General features: G+C 44.6%; 1 protein-coding gene across 1 annotated transcript; it reads left to right on the top strand.

Annotated features, from left to right (window-relative positions):
* Positions 1–1,146: 1,146 nt before the first annotated feature.
* On the top strand, positions 1,147–11,975 carry LOC133001261 (NACHT, LRR and PYD domains-containing protein 12-like; the record flags this gene model as incomplete). Its single annotated transcript, XM_061070793.1, has 6 exons — positions 1,147–2,939; positions 6,503–6,676; positions 7,964–8,137; positions 9,483–9,656; positions 10,031–10,204; positions 11,168–11,975. Coding segments are annotated over 6 exons (2,514 nt in total), but the record flags the coding sequence as incomplete, so codon positions are not given.
* Positions 11,976–12,177: the final 202 nt, after the last annotated feature.

The raw sequence follows: 12,177 nt of genomic DNA, 5'->3' as shown, positions 1-12,177 counted from the left end.
AAGAGAGCCTCCATTATTCAGTAATGAACCTGGACCCTCACACACAAAGTAAGAGACCTGCTACAAACATGTGAAGCTCCAAACTGAATCCTCAGAGAAGTAACCAGTGAATGATGTGTTCTGAATAAAACATGTTTGTGTTTGCAGAGGTCAGGACCACAGACTGAGAGCAGAGTCTCCAGGGTCCAGCTGTCTGTCTCTGAAGAGTGACTGGTCCAGAAGAACTCCTCTAAACTTCAGTAATGAACCTGCACCCTCACACACAGAGTAAGAGACTGTTTCTACTGGGACCTGCTCTGAAGAGGATCTAGTTTCCTCTAGTGTGGCCCCTGCATTAGGACACAGCTTCATTGAAGTTGGTGACTAATCTCTCAGAATCACTCAAAGAGCTCAGACCTCCACCAAGAACCAACACGCTCCTTATGAAACAGCTTTGAAATCCACTAGAGACTCATTTTGATTTGGATCTGCACCAAATTCCACACACTGGTAAACATCAGTCCTCTGAACATGTCTGTGAAAGACGACCCCCCCCCCCTCCGATCTGGTTCACAGACCACACCCTTCCACTAATTTTACTGGTATTCTGGTGTTTTTTATAATCCCGCTAACAAACCAACCAACACACAAACACACTGGGTGAAAACAAAACTTCCTTGACAGAAGTAATGACAACCTGTGACTGTGACATTTGAGTTATCAGGAAATGTCTTCACAGGGAGAGGAAGAGGAGTCATGTTTCTGAGGAGGAGCAGTCGTCCTGCTGTGCTTCATGTCAGGACGTCCTGAAGGATCCAGTCTCCACCAGCTGTGGACACTGGTTCTGCAGACAGTGCATCACCTCATACTGGGACCAGTCTAGTTCTTCAGGAGACTCCTCCTGTCCCCAGTGTGGAAAAAGATCCCGAACAGGAGCTGGATCTCAGACAGCAGGTCAGAGCAGCACTGTACATGTGTCTGCTGATGTCTTCACTTCTGACAACAGCACATGTGGTTTTATTTTGTTCCTTAATACAGCATCAACATTTAACATCGTTAGAAAAGCACAAAGTTAAAAATCTTTTATTTTCTGTAGTTTTTCTGTATCTGTTGAAATCAATCATCAGATTCTCTGTCTCTGACATTGTTTCTTGTCTTTCAGCAGATCCTGGTCTGCAGGAGGTTTTAGATGAACATAAACTCAGTCTGAGCACGAGATGTGAACATGTGACTGAAGGAAATGATGCAACAGGAAGTAGAACCCTCCTCAACAGGATCTACACTGAGCTCTACATCACAGAGGGACAGAGTGAAGAGGTTAATACTCAACATGAGGTGAGGCAGCTTGAGACGGCTTCCAAGAAGAAGATCCTCCACGACACTCCCATCAGGTGCCACGACATCTTTAAAGCCTCCACTGACCAGCAGAGCAGCATCAGAGTCGTCCTGACCAACGGCGTCGCTGGCGTTGGAAAAACCTTCTCGGTGCAGAAGTTCACTCTGGACTGGGCAGAGGGTTTAGAGAACCAGGATGTGGGTCTGCTGACTGTGCTTTCGTTCAGGGAGCTGAACCTGGTGAAGGACCAGCAGCACAGTCTCCTCACGCTGCTCCGTGTTTTCCATCCAGCGTTACAGAAGCTCACGGCAGAGACGCTCGCTGTCTGTAAACCTTTGTTCATCTTTGACGGCCTGGATGAAAGCAGACCTTCTCTGGACTTCAACCACAGGGAGCTTGTATCTGAGGTCACACACAGGTCATCAGTCAACGTGCTGCTGACAAACCTCATCCGGGGGAATCTGCTTCCCTCGGCTCTCGTCTGGATCACCTCCAGACCTGTGGCGGCCAATCAGATCCCTCCTGCATGTGTCGACAGGGTCACAGAAGTACGAGGCTTCACTGACGCCCAGAAGGAGGAGTACTTCAGGAGGAGATTCAGTGATGAAGAGCTGTGCAGCAGAATCATCTCACACATCAAGACGTCCAGGAGCCTCCACATCATGTGTCAAATCCCAGTCTTCTGCTGGATCAGTGCTACAGTTCTGGAGCACATGTTGACCACAGAGCAGAGAGGAGAGCTGCCCAAGACCCTGACTGACCTGTACTCACACTTCCTGCTGGTTCAGACAAAGAGAAAGAACAACAAGTACGAGGGACATAAGACGACTCCACAGCAGCTGACGGAGGCTGACAGGGACGTTCTCCTGCCTCTGGGGAGGCTGGCACTTAAACATCTGAGGAAAGGAAACATCATGTTCTACCAAGAAGACCTGGAGCTGTGTGGTCTTAATGTCACAGAGGCCTCGGTGTACTCAGGAGTTTTTACTGAGATCTCCAGAAGAGAGTGTGTGATCTTCCAGAAATCAGTCTACTGCTTTGTTCATCTGAGCGTTCAGGAGTTTCTGGCTGCAGTCTACATGTTCCACTGTTACACCGAGAGGAACACAGAAGAACTCAAGAACTTCTTGGGAACATGTGGGGACACAGACAGTACCTTCTCCCTAGATGACCTCCTGAAGAAGACCATGGAGAAATCCTTCACTAGTACAAATGGTCATCTTGACCTGTTTGTTCGCTTCCTTCACGGCCTCAGTCTGGAGTCCAACCAGAGAGTCTTAGGAGGTCTGCTGGGTCGGACAGGGAACAATCCAGAGATCCTCCAGAGAATCATCAACAACCTGAAGGAGATGAAGACTGATGACATTTCTCCTGACAGAAGCATCAACATCTTCCACTGTCTGACTGAGATGAACGACCACTCAGTTCATCAGCAGATGAAACAGTTCCTGACGTATGGGAACACATGGAAGGAGAAACTCTCTGAGATCCACTGCTCAGCTCTGGCCTACATGCTGCAGATGTCTGAGGAGGTTCTGGATGAGTTGCACCTGGGGATGTTCAACACATCATACCAGGGTCGACAGAGACTGATCCCAGTTGTAAGGAACTGCAGGAAGGCTCGGTGAGTCCAGACATGATCAATAACATGTTCAATCAGTGGAGATGAGTCGTTCTTCAAATACACTCTGTGTGTGTGTGTGTGTGTGTGTGTGTGTGTGTGTGTGTGTGTGTGTGTGTGTGTGTGTGTGTGTGTGTGTATTATTATGTACATATTCATTCTAATTGTTCTCATGTAAATATGAGAACATCTAGATCAGATGGGGAGAGTGAAATCTAATGTGATCACTGTGCTGGAGTTTGAGGGTTCAGACATACGACCATGTGGGGCCAAGGGAGGTTATTATATATACTGTATATATATGATCAAACAGCTTGCACAGTGTGAGGAGACGATCACTGAATCACTGAAGAAGCAGGAAATATAGTTTATTCTTCTTTCTGGTCAAACTAGAGTTCCCACCCTGTGTTTGTCCTCCACCACCAACCAGTGCAGTGTCCGTCCCTCCAGGTTCCTGACATGTTGACTTCACAATAACATGAGTTCACTGTGACCTTTGACCTTTGACCACTGTTGGGGTAGAGTCCTGACTTAGAACAAAGAGTCGTAAAACCTTAGGCCAGGCTCGGGAAACCCCTTACATTTAAAAATCCAGCATGTGGCCCTTATCACCATGTGGCAGCAGGTCACTTCCTGGGCCCCCAATGTAAGCCCGCCCCTGGGGGCCAAATCCTGACAATTCAATTGGCCGGGGGCCACACTGACCCCTGACCCCTCCTCCCAGGGGGGAGTCACCTGAGACATAAAAAGGCTGAGCTCACAAACTTCTTTCTCTCTTCACTCCGATGCTGATGTGACAACGGGACCCCCCCCCCCCCGGGGTCTCACCAGTTAACCCAGCAACTTAAGGAGGCAACTAACTTCTCTTTTTCCTCCGATGCTGACGTTCCCATCAGGCCCTTTCGGGTCTGTCCAGAGGTTCCAGCAACTTAAGGAGGGAACTACTTTTCTCTTAACTGCTCTTTTTCACTCCAGCACTGACATTCCAGTTAGGCCTCCTCAGGTCTGACCAGAGGTTCCCGTTGCTTAAGGAGGCAATAAGATGTTTGTTTCAATTCATTTCATTCATTTATCTTAGTCGACGTTTTTATTTTGGAAAGGACCTTTCCTGTTTTAACTTGGAAAGATCAAACAGGAAATTGCTCGCTGGACGATCTCAAACTGTTTCATTTTCCCCACGGACTTTACTTTTGTTTTTCCAACGATCTACAAACGGCCTCAAACCAGCCGTCCCCTGCAGAAGCGCGACGTTCATCCCGCTGAGGAGTAAGAGGCAATCCACTCCGTTCCTGTAGACCAGCACGTTCTCCGCTGTTACAGAAGAAAGGCGAAGTTTCATTCCGTCAAGACAGCAGGAATAATTCGCTTCCTTTTCCGGTCCAGCGGCCGAGCCAGGAGCTCCGCTCGTGAGAGAGACCACGTGATTCACTGGCCCCCGACACATTCGCGCCGAGTCGCAGGCACATCGCGAGGGTTGTACAGTAAGAGACTTATGTTGTCTGGGCAGATGTTAGTTTTGATACGTAGCATATTATTTAATATTTGATTGTATTTGTTGCGAGACCGCTGAGTCTCATTGTTTTAGCCGGCTACGACGAGCCGCTACTTCCGGTTCATTTCCGGGTTTTGTGTTAGTGCTTGAGGCCGCGAGGAAAGCCTCCGCCCGCACTGTTAAAGTCTGTGTGAGTCTGCAGTGATTTCACCGATCAGAACCTCGGCCCACAACGCTCGCTTGAGGGCTGAGGGGTGAATCACTGTTAACTCATCTCAGGCGTGTATTTATAAGAGCTTCTTTGAACTCTCCTTACATGTCTTCTCTCTCTCTCTCTCTCTCTCTCTCCTTCTAAACCGACCTATACACACTTCTGACCTGTATTTATAATACAGGTCATGTCACATAGTTAAATCTATGCTTAGAGAGGCTGAACACATCTGGAAACCATTCGGCCCCCAAAGCCAAGCAGAGATAAGAATTCTCTTTGTCTAAAATTTCCTTTGTGTAATTCATGTGACGACCACTAGTGTGCACTCCGGCCACATGGTGTCATTAACATAGACTCCATCTTGAATAACGCAAGTTAACCCACCATTTTGAGTCTATTATTGCCACGCCTCCGCTCTCTCTCTCCTCCCATCCTGGCTCTAAATTCATAACGGCTCCGCCATCTTGTTTTGTAGTCAATCCGCCATTTTGAGAGTTTTTAGGCCTTGATTCCACGAATCATGATCGGCCTCCATCTTAGACGTGATGTCACTACGCGTCATCGCCACGCCCCCTTCTTTTTCTCTCTCTCTCGCACACACACACACACACACACACACACACACACACACACACACACACACACACACACACACACACACACACACACACATACACACACTTTGATAGACACAGACAGATACACACACACAGAGACACATAGATGGACCAGAGGTTACATGCGTGTTCTAAATTGTGATAAGCTGCTGTTGTTATCTTTGAAATATGGGAGTTTGTTAAAATGATAAATCATTAAATAACACTAACTTTATTTCACATACACACACATAGACACACCCACACAGAGAGACACTTTGACACAGACACACACACACAGAGACAGACATACATAGGTAGACCGCAGGTTTTACATGTATTTTCTGAATTGTGATAAGTGCTGCTGCTGTGTTTATCTTTGAAATATTGGAGCTTGTTAAAATGATAAATCATTGAATAACATTATAACTTTATTTCCCCTTTTTAATAAATACTTTTGTAATTAAAGTATCTGTAGTCTGTGATTATTTGTGCATAAGTGTGTGATTGCAGCTGGATTATGATTGCCTGTGCTCGAACTTAGAAGCCTTCACTGTTTATTAAGTAATCGTTAATATTAAAATATTGACATTATTAATTTGACATTTATCATTATGAGACTGATAATTATAGCTTGACATCGTTGGTCCCTGGGAAACCAGGGTGGTGCCCCCCTTTCTCAATTATTAATATAGATAGTATTATTCTTGAATTGATAATTTTATGGTTTTTTGACTAATTATTTTCATTATTCTTGGTTGATAACCTTATCATTGTTAATTGATAGCTTGTACTTTCTAATTGATAATTCCTATTTTCTCATTAGTGGTTTTATTGTTATTTGATTACTGATCATCTTCAATTAATAATTTAATTATTTTTGATAGATAATTTTTATTTTAATAATCATATTTCATGATTATTAATAATTAGCCAACGTCAAGTCTACTCCTATTGCACAACACCACTGAAATCTAATCAGTTTCTCTTTGAGTCAAAATGTGAGGAAATCCCCCAAAAGACAGACTTGAGATATAATGTTCAAGAGGCCATGAACATGTTTTGTGACCTTGACCTTTGACCACCTGAATCTAATGAGTTCCTCTGTTAGTCTGAATGAAGCTTGGATCAAATCTGAAAGGATTCTCTTGAGGAGTTTTTAACAAAGAGGGGATTTACCAGGGTGAGGGTCACATGATCACGTTTTGAATGAATGTTGTTTTTTCTGATTTAATTCTCACAGATTTGATATTTTCTTTAATTACAGACTCACTGGTTGTTTCCTCTCAGAGACTCACTGGGAAGTCGTATCCTCAGCTCTGAAGTCAGACCCCTCACATCTGAGAGAACTGGATCTGTGTGGAAGCCACCTGCAGGATTCAAAAGTGAAGCTGCTGTGTTCTGGACTGGAGAGTCCAAACTGTCGACTGGAGACTCTGAGGTACTTAAAGGTCCCCTCGTATGCCCATTTTACCACAAGTTGATATGGTTCCTTGGGGTCTTAATGAAATGTCTGTAACATGTTTTGGTCAAAATACCACAAGGATCATTTAAAACAGCACCCTTGTTACCCTGTCAAAAACAGTCCTCCTCAGATTGACCTCTTTTGAGTGCCCCCACCTCCCCCCCTCTCACTGCTCCACCCCCCCCGTCACCCCTCGCCCCCCCTGTCACTCACACACACACACATCCAGTTTCACGTCTTAAATCATTGCATATTTATGGTTGTTAAAATAATTTTAAGTCACTGTCCTACACATATACTTCTGTATCAGTTTGTTGTGTTTCTTCATTGAAGCTACAATTTTCAAACTACTACACCTTTTGATAAGGATGTACATTATTTAAATACATGCATTAGATATGTGTATACAGTATATAATTGTATGTGTATATTTATTCATACAGGGCATATATTCTTAGAGCGCGCACACACACACAGACACACACAGACACACACACACAGACACACACACAGACACACAGACACACACAAACACACACAGACAGACACACAGACACACACAAACACATACAGACACACACACACAGACACACAGACACACACACAGACAGACACACACACAGACACACACACAGACACAGACACACACACAGACACACACAGACTATAGCTTTGGAGGCTAACACTGCTGCAACTTTTGCGGAAATGCACTTAAAACCCTATGAGTCTATTTTAAAGTGTGTATATGTATATATATATATATATATAATATGAATGATCAAACAGCTAGTACAGTGTGAGGAGACGATCACTGAATCAGTGTTGTGGATGAGAATCACTGGCGGTTCCTTGAAACTGAAGAAGCAGGAAATATAGTTTATTCTTCTTGCTGGTCTAACTAGAGTTCCCACCCTGAGTTTGTCCTCCACCACCAACCAGTGCAGTGTCCGTCCCACCAGGTTCCTGACATGTTGTATTCACAACAATATGTTGACCACTGAAATCTAATCAGTTTAAAATTGGGTCTAAATGTGAGGAAATCCCCTAAAGACAGACTTGAGATATCATGTTAAAGAGGACATGTTCTGTGACCTTGACCTTTGACCTCTTATTGAATCTAATGAGTTCCTCTATTAGTCTGAATGAATGCTTAGACCAAATTTGAAAGGATTCTCTTTAGGAGTTTTTAACAAAGAGGTTTTTGTATGAATGTTGTGTTTTCTGATTTAATTGTCACAGATTTGATATTTTCTTTAATTACAGACTCTGTGGTTGTGGACTCTCAGAGACTCACTGTGAAGTCGTATCCTCAGCTCTGAAGTCAGACCCCTCACATCTGAGAGAACTGGATCTGAGTGGAAACGACCTGAAGGATTCAGGAGTGAAGCTGCTGTGTTCTGGACTGGAGAGTCCAAACTGTCGACTGGAGACTCTGGGGTCATTAAATCCTTCTTCACTTTTCAGAATTTCTTTCTCATTGGGTCATTATTCATTTAACTTGTCTCAGTTCTGCTCTGCTCACTGTCCCTCAGTCATCTGTCCCTCACCCAGCCTGTCAGTCACGTCCACCTCATCAACTCCATTCACCTGCACTCACCTGCTCCTGATCACTGAGAAAGTGTCAGTAAATAACATGTGGACTGAGGCCGAGCACTCGTCCTCCTCAGGTTTTCAAAATAAGACACATTCTTATTGAAACACGTTGGACAGTTGATAAGTATAGAAACAAACAGGAAGTGACAACAGGAGCCGTCCCTACTTTAAACAGTGTTTAATTACACAAACCTGCTCAGTGACCAACACACAGAGAAGAAGCTGATGAATGAAACAATGGTCCAACATGTCTGATCTGATATTTATCTTCAGGTCACAGACTGGACTGAGGTCAGCAGCATGTAGAGAGTCTGTGTTGACATGATGACTAGGGTTGGGTACCGAGAACCGGTTCCAATATGGAACCGGTTCCAATACAACAGGTACCTACCCGGAACGAAATGCAACGGAGATTTCGGTGCCTCATTTCGGTTCCTGAGCCAATTGAAGACTGAGGTCTCCGCTCGTCCCACCTCCTCACACTTCCACTCCTTCCTTCACTGGAAGCGGGGGCTCCCGTTGGGCCCCCGCGGGCGCGGCTGCCGGTGGACAGACTGTTGTCGGCGCGCTGCCCGCGCCGCGTGCGTCAGGGCTCCCGTGCAGGTGGGGGGGTGGGATCTCTCCGGGTCGGCTTGGAAAGGCTCGGGGCGGGAGGAACGAAGACCACGCCGAGAAATGTTTCATAAAAGCAACCGCATTTTAGGGGGACGAAGGCGGGCCGAAGCCTGCCTGCGACAGCCCCAGCCGCGGAGACACGGGGGGGGTCTCTGAGTGATGGAAAAGCGACCCTCAGTCTTCAATTGGCTCAGGCACCGAAGTCAGAGTCACGAGTCAGAGTGTGTGTGTTTTGCATTTATTTTTATTTATTTAAGTATAGTGTAAACTTTTGTTAACAGTTCGTATGTTATTCATAGTTTTAAGTTAAAAAGGGTTTTGTATTTATTTATATTTATAATCTACTTTAAACAGTTCATATATTAGGCAATAAAAACAGCCTTTCTTAGTCAAGCATTGTTTTGTGCACTTTTTTGAAAAAGTATTGGTTCAGGCACCGTTTAGGCATCGGTATCGTTTTAAAAGTATCGGTTAGGAACCGGTATCGGATAAAAACCAAACGATACCCATCCCTAATGATGACGATCAACAACAACAGGAAGACACATTCTAATATTCATATTTCTTTATCCAGGTTGAGTCTCTGCGGACTGTCAGAGATCAGCTGTTCTTCTCTGGCTTCAGCTCTGAGGTCAAACCCCTGTCATCTGACAAAACTGGATCTGACTGAAAACAAGCTGCAGGACTCAGGAGTGAAGGAGCTGTGTGGTTTTCTACAGAGTCCAACCTGTCGACTAGAGACTCTGACGTCAGTTCACTGACTGACTTTTGTAGATCTCATATCTATAACCAGCATTTATACACAATTTATCTCATTTAATTCTAATTTAACATAAATCCTCTTCATACATAACGTGAACTCATTCATTAATTAATCTGTGACATTTCGAATATTTAGCTACTTGTTAAAACACTGAGTTCTGTATTTCCTAAACTGATCTGCAGGACAGAGACTGGGTCCAAATAACCTATTTTCACTGAACCAGGACTCGTTTTTAGTCCAACATGTCTGATTTCATATTTATCTTCCATGTTATGAGTCTGTGCTGACATGAATATGTGTCTGTTATTTTCACACATGAACTCAGTTTAATTTACAGTTAAGTTTTATTCTTTATCCAGGTTGATGTGGTGCAGTCTATCAGAGATCAGCTGTTCTTCTCTGGCTTCAGCTCTGAGGTCAAACCCCTCTCATCTGAGAGAACTGAATCTGTGCTTCAACGACCTGCTGGACTCAGCAGTGAAGGAGCTGCTTGATCTACAGCAGAGTCCAACCTGTCGACTGGAGACTCTGAGGTCAGTAGATGGTTGGAGTCAGTCCACGCTGCTTTCATCAGTATTTTACTAAACACAGTCAGTATCACAGATCCAGGGTCTGTGCTACCAAACAGGATTTGTGGTTATAAGGTTAACTTCAGGTTTAGTTTTTTCAGTCCTACGAAGCTCGCCCACTTCTTAACGAGGTAAATCACCATGGTAACTTCTGATGAACGGCTCACCTGCTCCAGGTTAAGTTGGAGATCAACCCGTATCAAAGCTCCGCCCACTGACCACAGTGACTCTACACTGTTGTGTGGTGCACACTCTCCTTAAAGGGACGGATAAGGGAAGTTTAAATCAACGTCTGGTTGGTTCAGTTGATCTCTAACTCACCCAGAACATCTCAATCTCTCCAGACTCATCGTGTCACCAACACACCAGATGACCTCAGTCAGCTTCCTGGAGACAGGTCCATGTGTGTGTCCTCAGAGACAGTGAGACAGTGTGTGTCCACAGAGTCAGTGATCGTCCTCAGAGTCAGTGAGACAGTGTGTGGCCACAGAGACAGTGAGACAGTGTGTGTCCACAGAGACAGTGAGACAGTATGTGTCCACAGAGACAGTGAGACAGTATGTGTCCACAGAGACAGTGAGACAGTGTGTCTCCTCAGAGACAGTGAGACGGTGTGACAGTGTGTGTCCTCAAAGGTCACAATTTGTCAGAAGCAGATGTTCATCACCACACAGTAAAACATGTCTTCACCTGTAACAGCAGTAAATCTACCTCTCATGTGTCCACTCTGCACTTTGACATGCAGAGGACACACACTGAGCTCTTAGCGTGTTCATTCCAACACGTGAACATGAAGCAGAGAGGACGCTGCTCCACCTCTGAACAGGACTGAAGTCCCTGCTGCTCTTTCTACTGGATGTGCTGCATCACTGACTCACAGCTGATGAAGTGAGTCTCTGTGACACTGATGTCTTCTTCTCTCAACAGCTGGTGGGGGTCTTCGTTGGACTGAGTGTGAAGAGGACATTGTGTGTGGACGGAGGCTGAGCTGTGTCCTGAGGATCCAGAGGCTGAAGCAGCAGCAGCTTGTGTGTAGTCTCCAATCTACACAACCCCTAACCTGCATGTGTTTGTGAGATGAAGCCGGAGCACCTGGAGAAAACACGGGGAGAACATGCAGACTCCACACAGGAAGACCCATCTGAACCGGATTCAAACCAGCAACCTTCCTGCCCCGATTGTGTTCATTCACATGAAGAATGTGTTTATTGAAATGACACAACACAACCAGAATATATAAACCCTCTATAAAGAGTCACATACAGTGTGTTTAAGTTTGTCTTTATTATTTTCCACCTTTGTCCCTCAGTATGTCTCCATCTGTGTAGAACCACATTCTGTGTAGATGTTTGTTTATGATCTTAAAGTTCCTGGATTCACGTCACAAATTGATTTAGTTCAACACAAAGTTATACACATTGAAATCACTTTGAGTTTAAGATCAGAGTTTTGTCTTTGACACAAAAGATCAAAACTCTGGACTTAAAAAGGGGACGTTTTCATTTCTGCATCAGGTGCAGAGCGGTGGTGGCTTTTCTACTTTTGACCCACAGGTGGCGCTGCAGTATAACAGCAGCACATCCCAGTCAAAGCCGTTATATTCAGTCTATGAGTCAAACACAAGGATCATTTCCTTTGACAAACCAGATGTAACGAGAAGAAAAACATCTCAGAGAGAAAAGTTCTGTTTCTACTTGTCTCTGCTTTAATGCTCAATAAACATCCTTCCACCGACTTCACTGGAATCATGACTCTGCTTTTCTTTCCTCTTCAAACAAACAGGTGGAAACATCTCGTCCTTGGTGCAGGTAAAATAACCAGAGACTATGATGCAGCAGGACTGCTTGACATATAGTATTGAAGTTATGCTTCAAAATGTTTACCCTCATCAATGCTGCTAAAAACTATAATTTAATTTTGTTGTTGTAGTTTTTCAT

Source organism: Limanda limanda, chromosome 5, assembly GCF_963576545.1.
Source record: "Limanda limanda chromosome 5, fLimLim1.1, whole genome shotgun sequence".
NCBI lineage: Eukaryota > Metazoa > Chordata > Actinopteri > Pleuronectiformes > Pleuronectidae > Limanda > Limanda limanda.
Note: the sequence above shows the minus strand (reverse complement) of the source record. Positions and strands in the feature narration are given on the sequence as shown.